Genomic DNA, 18432 nt, shown 5'->3' on the forward strand with positions numbered 1-18432 from the left:
CAGACATTAGGTCTCCCATGTTCTTGATCAATAAACTCCAAACACTGATGTTTTGAGTTCTGGTCTTTCAAAGCATTGGGCAGAGGAACTTGGGCTCAGGGGAAAAAAAAATGTAATAAAGGCTATGTTCGCTCCCTCTGGTCCTCCTGGTGGTTTCTTTGGGATCCCACAAACAACACCAGATTAATTTTATGATCTGGACCTCCTGCATTGCACGTTGTTCTCTACTGTTCTTGAAGCTCAGTGTTCTAAGTACAAGCCCACATAGAGTTTATTCAAGGGACGTTAACTGCTCATCCACTATACACCAGGAACTAAGATGTTTTAAGATCCTTAAGACATGATACTTGCTTTCAAGGAACTCAGTGTCTAGCTGGGGAGACTGATATGTAAAAATTATTCACACTATATGAAGAAAAGCATGGAGCACTGAGGAGGAAAGACTTTGAGTGATATGTAATTTCTATAATTATTATTACTAAATAAATTTCAAAGCCAAGTTCTACATCATGTCTCTATTATTTTCAATACTATAAGCACTCACAAGTAGTCCTTTCACTAATGCATTTTTTCAAAGTATCTTTGGACTTTATTCCATTTTTTTTAGGTGAGAGGAGGGGAGATAGTGACACAGCCTCCCACATGTACCCTGAATGGACCCACAAGGCAATCCCATCTGGGGCTGATGCTAGAATCAATCAAGCTATTTTTATGCCTAAGGCTGATGTGCTCAGACCAACTGATCTATTCTCAGCACCTGGGGCCACGCTCTGACCAATCAAGTCACTAGAGGGGAAGAGGGAGAGAAGGAGGAGAGAAGCAGACAGTTGCCACTCCTGTGTGCCTAGACAGAGAATTGAACCTGGGACGTCCATACACTGGGCCAGCTCTCTATCCACTGAGCCACCAGCAAGGGCCAGTCTGTATTCATTTTAATTTCCAAATATAAAATGGACTGTGGTACTTCAAAAATCATAGCCTACACTCCTATAGTAGATATTGAATAGTTATTCACTCAGCATCCAATCCCGCCCATTCCAATTCCTTACTATAGCTAGTGAGACAGTTCTCTGCTGTGAAGCACCACTGCAGATTGGGTAAAACTGACCTCATACTCAGTTCTGGCAGGTGGGCTCTGAATGGTCTGAGCTAATTAGTGTAGCCCATTCCCTTTGCAGTCACTGATTAAGGGATGTGCAGATGACATAAACTGGTCTAATGAAACTGAGATGTTGATTTGAAGGGGTTTTCACTCTTTCTCTCTCTGGTTGCAAACAGGAAGCACGCAGCCCAGACTAGCAGTCTCAGGACAAAACTGTCACACAGAGGAGGGCAAAGTTGAAAGAGAGTCTTGGGCAAACAGTACTTGAACTTGCCTTATCACCTATAATTAAAAAGTCAAGCCCATTAAATCCCTTTATTGTTTAAGCCACTTAAACAATATGTTAGCTGACACTATCCCTAAACCAGCTTATCTCCTCAGCCTCTATACGTATTCTATTTTAATTTGATGATTTCTTGCTACACACTATGGGGACAGTCTGTCATGTCCGTAAAAGGGCTCAGAACTTGTTTTGTCACTGTCCTACACTCATAGCATCTCCTTTGGGATGTTTAGGAATCACTACAGTCAGCATGTACTCCTACCCTCACAGAGAAGAACACTGGTTAACATGAAGGAGAAGTTATCTATTGGATTATTATCGATTGCTCAGTAGAGTCTTACTTTCTACACTATGAAAACAGTAGAAGCAGTAACTTTTTATCCCTTATAAACCTATGGATTGACACAAGGCACTTTTAAAGAACTATCTCAACAAACGGACTTTTGGTTAATGTAAAAATACTAGCGATCTACTCAATTCTTTTGTAATAAAACAATAACAAAAAAATAAGAAAAACTGTTCTCTTATTCTTAAAATAGAGAGTATAAACTGACTAGTGAAATACAAAGGTAAACTAAGATACAAAGAAGATGAAAATGTCAGTCAATAAATATTAAAGGATAAAAATCTTGTCAACATGCTAAAATAATTTAATAATTAAATATCAAACTCTCAACTTAAGGAAAAATAATTATTTAAATTGATGATTCTTACCAGTTCCTTATTTTTAATAACTTCTGTTAGTTTATCTATATTTTCCCCTTGTTTGTTTGATAGTTCCACCTCATACATGTTGAAACACATATCTTGGCAACAGACTGGAGGAAAATCAGAAAAACAGAACATTTCTTATTTTAAAATGCTATTATGCTTTTAAAATAACCAATTTATTCATTTTATATAATAAAAATACAGAAGAAAAATCATGAATACAATTCAAAAAAATAAATGTTCTTGGTTATTAAAACACCTTAATAAAAAGCTACTGTATAAAGTATTTGAAAATAATGCTTCAATTTATACTGTTACTACTATAACAAAACAAACAATAAATAATATAAGCATCAATGTTTCATGAATTAATCTAAACGACAGAAAAATTTTCTTCTAATGCTTTCTCCTTTTTCTTCTTCATTTAGAGTGACATAACTAAGCTTTGGGTGATGAGCACACAATGTAATATACAGATCATGTATTACAGTACAGTATACTTGAAACTTATATAAGCTTATTAACCAATGTCACCCCAATAAATTTAGTATTAAAAAAGTACATACATAAATAAAAAGCATAAAAACTCTGTTGTTCTCGAAAGAAATGGTTGAGTTTTCAACTATACTGCTCACAAGTATTAGGGGATACTTGACCGCTTGATACTCCTTTTGAAATATCCCCTAATATTTGTGAGCAATATATTTGTAAGCATACCTGCTTAAACCCCTCAGTATTCTATAGGAAAGCTAGACTTTGCAATCTCAGATAAAACTACTTTTATAGTTCTTAGCTGGCCTCCAAGGAACTGAATCACATAGCAATTCTGCAACTTTCATAAAAGACCCTTTTAAGAATCACTTACAGCAAAACAAACGGCAAAACAAAGTGTGTGTATAAAAGGGGGAAACAATTGGAACAGAGCTCAGGACATACAATATATCATTACATTTGAACAGACCTTTTTGCTCCAAGTAATTTTGTTTTCTAAAGGCAGCTTCTGGTAGTCTTTTTTTCAAAGATGACACTTTTATTACATACTTAAAATCTAGTTCATGTGGTCTAAAAAACAAAACAGTATCATGAGATATGATAAACACTGGAACTATCTAAAGCTTCATATATAATATTTGGTTTTCTAATATAAATACAAACAAAAATAATGTAACCACAAAAAATCTTTAAGTTGGTAAATTCCATGTAAAATAATATGTATACAGTGTGTCAGTAAAGTCATGGTGCACTTTTGACCGGTCACAGGAAAGCAACAAAAGATGATAGAAATGTGAAATCTGCACCAGATAAAAGGAAAACTCTCGCAGTTTCATACCTTTTCAGTGCAGTTCCATGTGGGCTCACGCACAGATTTTTTAGGGCTCCTTAGGTAGCTATCCCATATAGCCTCTACAGACTCGTCACTGACTGATGGCTACCAGAACGGGGTTTCTCCACCAAACTGCCAGTTTCCTTCAACTGCTTATCCCACCGAGTAATGGTATTCCTATGTGGTGGTGCTTCGTTATAAATGCACCGATATTCATGTTGCACTTTGGTCACGGATTCAAATTTGCGAGCCATAGAACACACTGAACTTTCCTCTGTACTGTCCACATCTTGACTGGCATGGCCATGGGCTGCTCTGCTGTATACACGGTGTAACGTCATCATCTGCGCATGCGCACATGCTGCCACATCAACCTACAGAAACTGGGAGGGTTTTCCTTTTATTTGGTGCAGATTTCCTATTTCTATTGTCTTTTGTTGCTTTCCTGTGACTGGTCAAAAGTGCACCATGACTTTACGGACACACTGTATTTATAAATATTATAGATTTTCAAATATACAACCCCATAAACCAGGGGTCCCCAAACTTTTTACACAGGGAGCCAGTTCACTGTCCCTCAGACAGTTGGAGGGCCGCCACATACAGTGCTCCTCTCACTGACTACCAATGAAAGAGATGCCCCTTCCAGAAGTGTGGCAGGGGGCCGGATAAATGGCCTCAGGGGGCCGCAAGCGGCCCGTGGGCCGTAGTTTGGGGACATCTGCCTGTGGTCTGCAAATATGTTCATATTTCCTGAATATGTGTCTTTTTGGTATAACCAACATGTCCAGATGTATGGAAGAATTGTGTACTGTAATGAGAATTTTTCATGTAAAAGTTGAAAACTTTCAACAATATTGCACTGCCTACCACGCAGTGTCACAGAATAAACAACGTCAAAACTTTTGCATCATTTCATCTGAATTTTTTCCTTCTTTGAAACTCATATTGAAATACTTACAGATGTCCTCTTTTCCTCTAAGTAGTTCTCTGTGTGTGCCTTTAAAAAGGGGGGGGGGCATTTCTACCTGGCCTGTGGTGGCACAGTGGATGGAGCATCGACCTTGAATGCTGAGGTCACTGGTTCGAAACCCTGGGCTTGCCTAGTCAAGGCACATATAATAAACAACAAGGAAGCAACTAAATGAACAACTAAAGTGAAGCAACTATGAGCTGATACTGCTCACTCCTTCCACCTCCATAAAATCAGTAAGAAAAAAAAAGACATTTCCTTATACAACCACAAAACACTTAGCCAAATCAAGATGTTAACAATGGTTTTAATAGGATGGGGGGACGTGCAGGAGGGTATTGGGGGGTAAATGGTAATGGACAGAGACTTGACTTGGGGTGGTAAATACCATATAGTATACAGAAAATATGTTGTAGAATTGTGTATCTAAAACCTGTGTAATTTTGTTATCCAGTGTCACCCCAATAAATTCAATTATTTAAGCTACAGACCTTATTCAAATTTTGCCAACTGTTTCACTAAGATCATTATAACAAAAGAAAGATTTTTTTGTAGTCCAGGGTCCTATCCAGGATGACACATTTCATTTAGGTATATCTGCTTTGTCTCCTTCAAGCTGGAATACTCTTTGTCTCTATCTTTAACAACCTTGATATATATATATATATATATATTTTTTGTGTGTGTGTGTGTGACAGATACAGAGAGAGAGAGAGAGAGAGTCAGAGAGAGGGCAGATAGGGACAGTCAGGAAGGGAGGATTAGAAGCATCAATTCTTTGTTTAACAACCTTGATATTTTTAAATAATATAAACCATTTATTCTGCAGAGTGTCCCTCAATCTTAGTATGTCTGTTTCCTCCTGATTAAAGTGACAGGAATACCACAGAAATGATCATTCCATTCCTGATGATGAAAACCACTTCATTAAGATAGTATCTGTGCCCGACCAGGCGGTGGCACAGTGGATAGAGCGTTGGACTGGGATGTGGAGGACCCAGGTTTGAGACCCCGAGGTTGCCAGCTTGAGCGCTGGCTCATCCGGTTTGAGCAAGGCTCACCAGCTTGAGCCCAAGGTCGCTGGCTCGAGCAAGGGGTTTCTTGGTCTGCTGTAGCCCCCCCCCTCCGCCCCCAGTGAAGGCACATATGAGAAATCAATCAATGAACAACTAAAGAGCCGCAACGGAGAATTGATGTTTCTCATCTCTTTCCCTTCCTGTCTGTCTGTCCCTATCTCTGGAAAAAAAAAGTATCTGCAGTTTTTTTCCATTGTAAAGCCTATATTTTACTCTTTGTAATTAATAAGCTGGGGGGACATACTGTGAGATAGCTAAATACCATGAAACTTTCACCTACTATTTTAAGCATGCACTGATTATTATGATGTAGCCAATGGTGAATTTTCTAATTTTATCATTCCTTCTATACTTAGTAGAATTCCTTCTATACTTCTATAGTTAGAAAGACCTTTCCCTACCTTCTCATTTATTTATTCACAGAATATTTACTTTATTCATGAGTTATAATATCTTTCATCTTTAAAAAGCCAATAGGGAAAAAAAATGAATTCTGATAGCATACCAGCTTTCATCTTATATTTCAATTAAACCATGTCCAACTTTCATTGGTTTTCAGTACAAACTAAGAACAGACTAAAAAAGATTTCATAATATGCCCTTTACTGTTCTCCTGAAGAAAGTATTATAATTCATTATAATGTAAATATGTAGCAGCTACTCTATTTAATACTAGTCTAGAAAAACCATGTGAATATTACAAATTCTGGTACTACAAATCTTAATAAAGACTCAATAATATAATTAAGTGGCTATAATCTGCTGTATCTGCTATCTAGGCAAATTCAATTTGTTTTTTCAGGGAAAGTCAAACTTCTAGTATCAAATCATTTCCCCATGAATGGATAGGACACTAAAATTTATAAAGCAAGTTGCCAAAGATTACAAAACAAATTTATTTTAAGGCAAAGGTCAGAATTTAAATATGAAGTTAGGTCTCCTGTGTCATGACCTAGATACTCAACATCTGCCCCAAAGTACTTTAATCTGAAACCAAGTACAACTGCTATACTTTACACCAGTGCCAATAAGCAAGAACTGAAAATGAAAATTTAAAAAATTTTACAATTTTTAGTAAACAACACAAATTCAGTACTTACAGTTGTGTTGGAATCACTGTACCATAAGAGGGCCAAAGTGTTATTTCACACAGCTGACAGCCTTGAATAATTAATTTTCCTTTCCATGGGGAGATGAAAACTTTAAGAAATGAGGATAAAAAACTATTTTATTTATGAATAAAACATTTACTTAAAAAGAAATTAAAGAACCAATTAAATAATTCCTTACCATTTTCACTGAGTTCAAGTCTAGGAGGGGGGGGGAAAAAGAAAGAAGCAGTTTCATAAGAGCAAAGGAAACAAATCTAGTAAAACAAACTATGTACATTACTCACATGCTTTGATGAGCTGATGTTGCCATCTTTTTAGGTTCCCTGTATTGAAAAGCTACAATTGCATAAGGATAAATCTGTCTAGGTCGCCCAATAACAGTGCTGCCTGAAAGTTCATACAGGTAATACTGAAAGAAAAAGAAGTATAATCAGGGTAGCACTACAGAATTCCATGTGCACCCAGTCCTGAAACAACATAGCAGACACAGAAATGTATCTTGGAAATTATTTATACCTGACTCAGTTCAAATGCACGAAAGTGACTTGTCTTGTGAGAAACCTTGTTAGTATTTGCAGCCACGTGGCAATCATAGCCAGAAGATGGGCTAATATAGTTAGATGTATAATTCTCAGATACAATCTTGACTTTTCCCTAGAATGAAAATATTAGGACTAATCAGATGTTTCAAATAGCAATAATCTTACTTTAGGATTCATTTACAAGTAGCTGAATAAATATTTGGATGCATTTCAAGTAACAGTTAACTGTATGAAGAATCAGAACTATAGTTCTCAGAAAATTATCTTTACAGCCAATAATAGTTTTAATTATTCATGAATCCCTTAAAATTGTATCTAAAAATCAGGTATGTTTGGGCATCTTTCTAAGGCAAATGTCCACTGCTTTTATCACAATATCAAAGAAATACATCAATCACCCCCAATTTTTTTTTTAAAGGTTGAATTGTTTAATTTTATTTATTTTTTACAGAGACAGAGAGTAAGTCAGAGAGAGGGATAGATAGGGACAGACAGACAGGAACGGAGAGAGATGAGAAGCATCAATCATTAGTTCTTCATTGCGCGTTGTAACACCCTAGTTGTTCATTGATTGCTTTCTCATATGTGCCTTGACCGCGGGCCTTCAGCAGACCGAGTAACACCTTGCTGGAGCCAGCGACCTTGGGTTCAAGTTGGTGGGCTTTTTGCTCAAACCAGATGAGCCCACGCTCAAGCTGGCGACCTCAGGGTCTCGAACCTGGGTCCTCTGCATCCCAGTCTGACACTCTATCCACTGCGCCATCGCCTGGTCAGGCGATCACCCCAAATTTAAGAGAACCGTTGTTGTTTTTTAAAGTTTTTGATAGAGACCGAGAGAGAGAGTCAGAGAGAGGGACAGATAGGGACAGACATATAGGAAGGGAGAGAAGCATCAATTCTTTGTTGCAGCACCTTAGTTGTTCATAGATTGCTTTCTCATATGTGCCTTGACCGGAGCGGGCTACAGCAGAGTGAGTGAACCCTTGCTAAAGCCAGCAACCTTTGGCTCAATCCAGAGACCTTTGGCCTCAAGCCAGCGGCCACAGCTTGAGACCACGCTCAAGCCGGATGAGGCCGCATTCAAGCCGGCAACCTCGGTTTCAAACTTGGGTCCTCTGCATCCCAGTCTGATGCCCTATCCACAGTGTCACTGCCTGGTCAGGCTAAACTTTAGTTTTCAAAAGAAAAATACAGAAGCACAGTTAGGCTTTACCTTAATTAGATTAAAAATTACAATGTAACCAGACTTTCCATGATACCATGGTCTTGCATGAAGACAGTCTGAGTATTTGGAAATGTATACACCTATAAAAGCATAAAATATAATAGGTTAATTTACACTTTTTAAAAGATTGTTTACACATACACAATCCCCTTGTAGGGCTACCTTTAACTGAACAAGACTACACAAAAGATAAATAAAAGTCAACATTAAAAACTTAAAAAAAAAACCAATTGAGTTTTTCTAAAGGTATAGAAACATTAGAGCTAAGATCAGATAGAACATATCTGACTGACAACCAATTTTCTACTAGGGTCTAATAACTAAAAAGAGCTAAAGTATCACATTCTTGGAAAATTCTGTTTGTTTTATTCACCATACAATCATCCAGTGAAATGATCTACGGTAATCTGATTCTCCAGTTATCAGTAAGTACAACAGCCCCACATTATCCACAGGAGATATGTCTCAAGATCCCCAGTTGATGCCTGGACCCATGGACAGTACAGTACCCTGTATATACTGTTTTTTTCCCCCCAGTACACACACACATATGTATGACAAAGTTTAGTTTATAAATTAGGCACAGTAAAAGATTAACAACAATACTAACAATACAATAGAACAATTACCATATTTCCCCATGTATGATATAAGATGCACCTTTTCCCCGAAAAAATTTGGGGTCTAAAAACTGGGTGTGTCTTACACAGTGGTTGTAAATTTAACTTGCATTTCCCGCTTTTTCAGGCTTGCTTTTGTGCTCAGTGTTGAAGACAGTGATTTGTCATCAGACACAGATGAGGACAAGCTAATAAATGGGAGTTTTGACAGTGATGAGGAGTTGTATGAATTTTATGATGAATAAAACTTGAGTTCAATAACTTTATGTACTTTTTTTTTTCCTTCAAATTTTGGGCCCTAAAATTAAGGTGCATCTTATACATGGGGAAATACGGTAGTCTCCTATTTCTGATAAGCTTGCTTTGTTGCTTTAGCCAAGTGTCTTGAATTCTGTCAGGTTGGTCTTGTTATTTTTAAGCCATTTCCAACCCAACCAGGTTAAAGGAAAAATGTTTTGATCTAGTGTAGGCAAAGTCATGTAAATGAATTAGGGAAATATTAAACCTGTACAATTGAAAGAATTAACATTTCTGTTAGGAACAGCCTATTGCTTTGGGGGTCATGCACTAAATTCGTGTGACTTCTATCTCTGTTCAGCCCTGCACCTGGCCTGCGTCGAGTTTCTTCTGCGGTCTGGGTTTAGTGAGGAAGAACGTTGGAAGCCAAAAGTTAGGCCTTTTGCGCCAAGTAACAAAGTTGTGAATGCAAAAGAAAAGTTCTTGAAGGAAATTTAAAATGATACATCAGTGAACACACAAAAGATGAGAGAGTAAATTGGACTTATTGCTGATATGAAGAAAGTTTTAGTGGTCTGGATAGATGATCAAATCAGCTACAACATTCCTTTATGCCAGCGGTTCTCAACCTCTGGGTCGCGACAAGCCATTGGAAAATACATATTTATTATACAATACATTTTTAAATAAAATATGTATTTCCGATGGCTTTAGGCTACCCCTGTGTTTTGGTCGTTCGACCCCAGTGGGGTCGCGACCCACAGGTTGAGAACCACTGCTTTATGCCAAAGCACAAGCACAAAGAGCAAGGTTCCAACTCTCTTCAATCTATGAAGGTTGAGAGAAGTGAGGAGGCTACATAATAAAAGTTTGAAGCTATCAGAGTTCGAGGTTTAAGGAAAGAAGCCATCTTATAACGTAAAAGTGCAAGGTGAAGCAGCAACTGCTAATGCAGAAGCTGTAGCAAGTTATCTAGAACAGTGGTCCCCAACCCCCAGGCCGCGGACCGGTACCGGTCCGTGGGCCATTTGGTACCGGTCCGCAGAGAAAGAATAAATAACTTACATTATTTCCATTTTATTTATATTTAAGTCTGAATGATGTTTTATTTTTAAAAAATGACCAGATTCCCTCTGTTACATCCGTCTAAGACTCACTCTCGACGCTTGTCTCAGTCACGTGATACATTTATCCATCCCACCCTAAAGGCCGGTCCGTGAAAATATTTTCTGACATTAAACCGGTCCGTGGCCCAAAAAAGGTTGGGGACCACTGATCTAGAAGATCTAGCTGAGATAATTCATGAAGGCGGCTACACTGAACAGTAGATTTTTAATGTAGATGAAATAGCCTTTTATTGGAAGATGCCATTTAGGACTTTTATACAAGATAGCAGAAATCAATGCCTAGCTTCAAAGCTTCAAAGGACAGGCTGTTTGGTTAGGGGCTAATGCAGATGGTGACTTTTAAGTTGACACCAGTGCTTATTTACCATTCTGAAAAGCCTAGGGTCCTTAAGAATGATGCTAAATATTCCCTGCCTGTGCTCTATAAATGAAACAACAAAGCCTGGAAAACAGTGCATCTGTTAATAACATGTTTTACTGAAATTTTAAGCCTATTATTAGGATCTACTGCTCAGAAATAAAATATTCCTTTCAAAATATCACTGGTCACTTACAATGTACTTGGTCAGGTCACTCAAGAACGTTGATAAAGATGTACAATGAGATAAATGTTGTTTCTATACCTACTAACACAACATCCATTCTGCAGCCCATAGATCAAGGAATAATTTCAACTTTCAAGTTTTCTTATTTAAGAAATATATTTTAAGTTATGTATGGGAACAGAGTTGTCCAATAGCACTTTTCGCAGAGATGGGGGGGAAAAAAAAGAAATACATTTTGTGAGGTTTAGCTGTCATAGTGATATCTTTTGATGGAAATAGGCAAAGTAAATTAAAACCTTTGGAAAGGATTTACCATTCTAGATGCTATTAAGAATATTTATAATACATAGATGGCAAGAGGTTAAAATATCAACATTAACCGGACTTTGGAAGAAATTGATTTCAACCTTCATGGATGACTTTGAGGAGTTCAAGACTTCAGTGGAGGAAGTAACTGCAGATGTAGTGAAAATAACAAGAGAATTAGAATTCGAAGTGGAGCCTGCAGATGTGACTGAATTGCTGCAATCTCATGATAAAACTCTAACAAATGAGCAGTTGCTTCCTCTGGATGAGCAAAGAAAGCAATTTCTTGAGATGGAATCCACACCTGGTGAAGATGCTGTGAAGGCTGTTAATAAAGCCATGGCGAGGTTTGAGAGGATTGACTTCAAATTTGAAAGAAGTTCTATAGTGGGTAAAATGTTATCAAACACATTACATGCTACAAAGAAATTGTTTGTAACAGGAAAAGTCAATCTATGTGGTCTAAAATTGATTGTGTTGTTGGCTGCACAATTCTGTGAATATATTAAAAAACATGGACTTGTACATTTTAAATGGGTGAATTGTCTGGTATGTGCATTTTATCTAAAAAGATATTTAAAAAAGGTCAGCAGGAGTCTAGCCATGAAGCTTAATTGTCTTTCAGTCTTGATCTCCAAATTCTGTAGCACTTAACACAGATAAATATCCTCCTTAAAGCCTCCTGTTTCTGGTGTTTTTTAAAAGATTTTATTTATTGGTTTTAGAGAGAGAGGATAGACGATACAGAGAGAGATAGAGACAGAGAGACAGAAGGACAGAGGGAGAGGGAGAGGGAGAGGGAGAGGGAGAGGGAGAGGGAGAGGGAGAGGGAGAGGGAGAGGGAGAGGGAGAGGGAGAGGGAGAGGGAGAGGGAGAGGGAGAGGGAGAAAAGGTGAGGAGGAGTGGGAAGCATCAACTTGTAGTAGTTGCTTCCCTTATGTGCCTTGACTGGACAAGCCCAGAATTTTGAACAAGCAACTTCAGCATTTAAGGTTGATGCTTTATCCACTGCACCACCACAGGTCAGACCTCCTGTTTGTTTTTTTGTTGCTGTTTCTTTTTTTTGTAAAATTCGACTTCCCAATTCTTCATCCACTGGATTGTTCTTGACTCCTCCTCCTTCTACATCTTCCCCATCTCTCCCTACCCCTTGGTTCCATAAAAATTCAAGTTCTTTGTCATCTTTTCCTTCTGTTTGGCTTCAACTAACATTACCCCCCCTTCAACTTGACCCCCAATCTCCATTCCTAATCCTTTTTCCAATTATTTTTTACCTCTGCTTCCAGAAATTTATAAAGGTCTCATTATTTCTCAGATTTAACTCATGAAAGTAGTAGTGTCCATCTTACTGTATACTAGGCTTGTGCCATGCTCAGCACTTTACAGAGTCTCATGTATCCTCACAACATTCTAGAAGATATTTTATCTATTTTACAAATGAGAAAACTGTCGTTTAAAGACATTTAGGGCTAATCCACATTCTTTTTTTTTTAAAGATATTTATTTTTATTTTTTTATTTTATTTATTCATTTTAGAGAGGCGAGAGAGAGGGAGAGTGAGAGAGAGAGGGAGAGGGAGAGGGAGAGGGAGAGCGAGAGAGAGAGAGAGAGAGAGGAGAGGAGACGGGGGGGAGGAGCTGGAAGCATCAACTCCCATACGTGCCTTGACTAGGCAAGCCCAGAGTTTCGAACATATGTACCCTGATTTATCAATGTCACTCCATTAAAATTAATAAAATAAAATAAAAATAGAAGCAGACAAAAATAAATAAATCCTTATCTCTGATTATTTCCTTTATCTTACTCCTCACATTCCATAATTGTCCAGTTTAGTCAATTCTATCTATTCTCTATTCCTACTGTCATTATGATAGTGTAGAAGAGAGACTCAGTAAGCCTGGATGACTGTAATAATCTCTTGTCACTAAAAGATACCTTCAGTATCTTTCTAGTCCAACCAACCTTTAAAAACAAGTTCTGACCATGTAACTTCTATCGGAAAACCTTAAGTTCTAGGCTGAAAGCTTATATATGTGATCATGTTCTGATTCTAAAGATTATTACTTAACATCAATGAAGCTGGCTTTTAATATGGGTATCTTATGAAATAAACTACACCCAACATCATCTAGTAAAAGAAAAGATTATTTTTTCTTACAGACTTACCTTTTGCTGGGTCACCCAGCGTGGTAATAGCACTACTGCCAATACAGAGTCCACGCTGACATATCAACTTTGCCTTTAAACAAAAGATAGCACTTTGCTTATCAGTTTAGTCTTGGGAGAGTAATAACACAACACTAATCTGTAGGTTTTCAAATAAATATAGAATCTTTACGCTGTATGCACTTATGGCACAAAGCAATGCGTTTGGTCAATAGTTCAAAATTTTTCATAAAATTTACCATTTCTGTTAATAAAATGTCACCAGCAAAACCAAATTAAACAAGATCACAGATAAGTCCTCTCTTAAAGATTTCTTCTGTAGTATGAATCCACAGCATATCTTCTTTGGAAGTAGATGAGTAAGTAAATAACTCCCATTACTATATCTTTATGTTGTATACTAATATTAAATATTCTTTAAGCTAATCTACCCTTGTTCTTTAAAAATCATTCACACAACCAAAATATTACCTTTGAATTATGTTAAAATTGTATCTAGGTGCCAAACACATCTTTGGAGACATACCCTGCACACAGTTTCCTTCTCTCACAAGTTAGGTACAAGCAACAATATGATGTTCAACCTTTAAAGATGGGCATGAAACAATTCCAAGTAACTAGAATGTTGAAAGTATTCACTGTATCCCCAAAACCATGTCATTTAAACTTGTAAAACCTCTACCAAGAATTGAAAGTATCTATGTAAACATGGAGATATTTCCATTCATTCCATTAAAAGGCATTACCGATACCTGAGAAACCTGTAGTTATCCAAATCTCACCATGAGCTTACAAATGTATTTAAGGTAAAACTAAAAAGGACCTATAAAAAGTTGTAGAAATCAAATCTCTTTCATAACTAGCTTACATTGTTACCAAGTAACAAAAAAAGGCTGATGAACTGGTAATTGTACAATAATTACATAACTAAAACAAAGTTTCATGGTAAATCATTCATTTTTGTATATTACCTCCCAAAATACTATACAACCTAAAAAAAATTCCCTTACCTGATTTTCAGTTTCAAACAGAAGAAACCCGTAAATTTCTTGAAGTTCGTCCTGAGTATAGTTACTGGCTTTTTTTTCTTGATAAAAACTTTTGTACTGTATAAAGAGAATAACCAAATGCTATAGACATGTTATTTTGCCTTGCAAGTTAATTTTCTAAAATACATCATCTGAATTTCTCCTGCTAAAAGACATAAAATTTATTATTTTTATATTATTACTACCTTCCAAGTGACTTATTTCCAAGGAGCTTTCATCTAATCTGAAATGTGATAGCTCAAAAGAACTAGAATTAGATACCCCAAATGATGGTCTTTAAAGCTAAAATAAATCTAACACACAGACACAGTGTGTACCAAGCACCTCACCTCATTTAAGAAAATGTCATTTTTCACCAAAGTCACTTGACTGTACTGAAAACCATGCTCAGCTGCAGAGTCCAAGTAAGAAGTATGGAGAATTGAAACTGCCCTCTGGAAGAGAGAGTCTGAACTCAAGGATACTGCCTCAAAAACTGTAAAACACAAACAAAAATAATGCAACTGTTTAAGATAACCAAAGGATGGGGTTAAAAGTGGTACATTAAATATCACCAAATACTTTATTTCCTTCTGTATAACTAAAGACTTTTATAATGTGTTTTGGCTATCATATCTGTACTATTTTAACGTAAAAGCCCTACATGTGAAGAAAATAATCTAAATGAATTACAATTTAGGATGAATTATTTTCAATACAAGAGTAAAATGCACCCGGCCAGATCCTTTATGACTTGTGCTTGAAAGCTGGGTGCTGCAACTGCAGCTGGTAAATGCAGACAGACTATACTGACAAGTTGGTGGTCAGAAATTCAGACCAATGTTACACATCTTTACAATTTTTTAAACCCATAACATATTTTGATGAATTTACCCTTCTTATTTTCTCATCAAACCCCCAAAGTCTGTTAGGTTCTTTCTAAGAGGCCTACTCTTGCACTCAGCAAACACATTACAAGTCATTGTTTCTTTTGGGTTTCCTCACTAGTTTAGATATGTCTATTGAACTTTACTTCTTATGGTTTGTATTATAAAATCTTTTTTATTTTATTTTATAAAAACAAAACTGTTACATTATTTTTAAAGTTTATTTATTGATTTTACAGAGAGAGGAGAGGGTGATGGGAGCGAGAAGTATCAACTCATAGTTGCTTCACTTCAGTTGTTCATTGGTTCTTTGTCGTATGTGCCTCGACCGGGCAAGCCCAGGTTTTCAAACCAGTGACCTCAGCGTTCCAAGTTGAGGAACTATGCACTGCGCCACCACAGGCCAGGCAAAAAACCATTACTTTTTTAAAGTGCTTCTTCCAAACCATACCCATGTGCTATCCCAGTGGTCTCAAACCCTGGACTGGTACCGGTCCGTGGGCCATTTGGTACCGGTCCGTAGAGAAAGAATAAATAACTTACATTATTTCCGTTTTATTTATATTTAAGTCTGAACGATGTTTTATTTTTTAAAAATGGCCAGATTCCCTCTGTTACATCCGTCTAAGACTCACTCTCGACGCTTGTCTCGGTCACGCGATACATTTATCCGTCCCACCCTAAAGGCGGTCCATGAAAATATTTTCTGACATTAAACCGGTCTGTGGCCCAAAAAAGGTTGGGGACCACTGTGCTATCCCTCATATTCTGATATACCCTTCCTATGAGAGGCAAGTTTCCTAATTGAGAATTGCTGACTCAATCCAGTAATTCTCTTGATGTGAGCCTTTGTGCCTTTTGATTTTACAAGTCTTCACTTTAGCAAGAAATGAACCTAATAAATTCTTATAACATTTAACCACTTGATTGGTTTACTACTTTCTTTTTGTATTCTCTCTACTTTCTTTAACAAGGTTGAGGAGGCAGTGTTTAATTTATAAATAATAAAGAGAATGAAATAATTTATATAGCACTGTAAGTTTTAGTCATATAGTACAAATAAGTACATTGATATGGCTTCCTACTCTTACCAGAACTCTGCAAATTAAAGTTCAATAGCCGAAGGAAAAAAAGTACATTACTTAAAATTAACTTATAACAACAGGTAAGAAAAAAAGAAACAAGACTATCAAAAAAATGAAAACAAACATTTCAGTAAAATTAATTTGGACTTTTTTTTTTTTTACAGAGACAGAGAGAGAGTCAGAGAGAGGGATAGATAGGAATGGAGAGAAATGAGAAGCATCAATTATTAGTTTTTCGTTGTGACATCTCAGTTATTCATTGATTGCTTTCTCATATGTGCCTTCACCATGGGGCTACAGCAAACCGAGTAACCCCTTGCTTGAGCCAGCAACCTTGGGTCCAAGCTGGTGAGCTTTTGCTCAAACCAGATGAGCCTGCACTCAAGCTGGCGACCTCGGGGTCTTGAACATGGGTCCTCAGCATCCCAGTCCGACGTTCTATCCACTGCGCCACCGCCCGGTCAGGCTGGACTAAACTGTCTTAACAATTCAATTATAAAGGTATTTTAAAAATAGTTTAACAAACAAAACTCTCTGGTATCAATAATGAAAGATTATAAATATCAAAAAAGAAAAGAAAAGCAGATAAAACATATATTTCTATTTTTTGTTCACTTCCTCCTTCAAAATCACCAGTGCTGTACAAAACAAAGATCTTCTAGAGATTAAAATAGCAAAACACCCATGATAATATATAAAATTATGATTTTCTGTAGCTGCATTATTCAAAACTAGGAGGACTATGCAATGTAAATTCATCTTACAAATAATCAGAACTGCTAGCTCAAATACAAATCGGAATTCCCTTAAAAGTTATAATTTTGGAGACTCTGTATTTTTTTTTAAAAAAGCCCTTTCTTAATTTTTTTTTTAAAGATTTTATTTATTCATTTTAGAGAGAAGGGGGGGAGGAGCAGGAAGCATCAACTCCCTTATGTGCCTTGACCAGGCAAGCCCTGGGTTTTGAACCAGCGACCTCAGCATTCCAGGTCATCGCTTTATCCACTGCACCACCATAGGTCAGGCAACTTTGTATTTTTTTAAAAAAAGGCAATATAGCCTGACCAGACGGTGGCACAGTGGATAGAGCATTGGACTGGGACGTGGAAGACCCAGGTTCGAGACCCTGAGGTCGCCAGCTTGAGCGTGGGCTCATCTGGTTTGAGCAAGGCTCACTTGGCCTGCTGTAGCCCCCTGGTCAAGGCACATATGAAAAATCAATCAATGAACAACTAAGGAACCGCAACGAAGAATTGATGTTTCTCATCTCTCTCCCTTTCTGTCTGTCCCTATCTGTCCCTCTCTGTTTGTGCCACAAAAAATAAATAAAAATAAAAATGAATGCAACATAATATTAAAAATGTAAGTATACTCTGAGGCTCAATATTTAAAAAATATGTTGTGTATAGTGACAGAAACAAAAGTTAACACAGCTTTGGAAATAAACCTATGCTTATCAACTTCTCTAAATTCTACAAGACGTTAATAGGAGGGCACAGGTTTTACATTTCAGAAGTATTGAATACTATATATATCCCCATTTTTGAGTGTCAATGCACAATAAACTGAAAACTGTGAAGGAGTTTAATTAAAAAAAAAAAAAACCCTACCTAAGTGTTTCTCAAATACATGTTGTCAGAGAACACTTTATATCTGTGTGTAAAATACTGTTTCCAATAAAGCTATTAATAAAGATAATTATTTAAAATAAATGAGAAACAAATAGGAAATGAATGACTTTGTACTTACATTTTTATTTATATATAAAACTGTTTCTGTGTATGTGTGAGTGACAGAGACAGAAAGAGAGACAGAGAAAAGGACAGATATGGATCGACAGGAAGGGAGAGAGATTGAGAAGCATCCGTCCTTCATTGCAGCTCCTTAGTTGTTCATTGATTGCTTTCTCATATGTGCCTTGACTGGGGGGCTACAGCAGAGTGAGGATCCCTTGCTCAAGCCAGCAACCTTGGGCTCAAGCCAGCGACCTTTGGGTTCATGCCAGAGACCATGGGGTCATGTCTACAATCTCACACTCAAGCCAGCGACCCTGCACTCAAGCCGGTGACCTCTGGGTTTTGAA

The 18432-nt window shown here is 37.1% G+C and overlaps 1 protein-coding gene across 3 annotated transcripts in view; it reads right to left on the reverse strand.

The window, feature by feature from the left end:
* The window catches only part of TASOR2 (transcription activation suppressor family member 2), a 90825-nt gene that overhangs the window by 40435 nt on the left and 31958 nt on the right, over positions 1 to 18432 (reverse strand). For 2 of the 3 annotated variants that reach the window (XM_066279543.1, XM_066279541.1), the window contains exons 2-11: positions 14728 to 14873; positions 14360 to 14455; positions 13350 to 13422; positions 8337 to 8428; positions 7098 to 7235; positions 6866 to 6990; positions 6760 to 6779; positions 6570 to 6669; positions 3058 to 3158; positions 2100 to 2203 (exon numbers count right to left, since the gene is read on the reverse strand). In XM_066279543.1, the coding sequence (XP_066135640.1) occupies positions 2100 to 2203; positions 3058 to 3158; positions 6570 to 6669; positions 6760 to 6779; positions 6866 to 6990; positions 7098 to 7235; positions 8337 to 8428; positions 13350 to 13422; positions 14360 to 14455; positions 14728 to 14873 (995 nt within the window). The remainder of the gene's footprint in view (positions 1 to 2099; positions 2204 to 3057; positions 3159 to 6569; positions 6670 to 6759; positions 6780 to 6865; positions 6991 to 7097; positions 7236 to 8336; positions 8429 to 13349; positions 13423 to 14359; positions 14456 to 14727; positions 14874 to 18432) is intronic. The other variant, XM_066279542.1, reaches the window with a different exon arrangement.

The sequence above is a fragment of the Saccopteryx bilineata genome, chromosome 5 (assembly GCF_036850765.1).
Source record: "Saccopteryx bilineata isolate mSacBil1 chromosome 5, mSacBil1_pri_phased_curated, whole genome shotgun sequence".
In the NCBI taxonomy this organism is placed as follows: Eukaryota; Metazoa; Chordata; class Mammalia; order Chiroptera; family Emballonuridae; genus Saccopteryx; species Saccopteryx bilineata.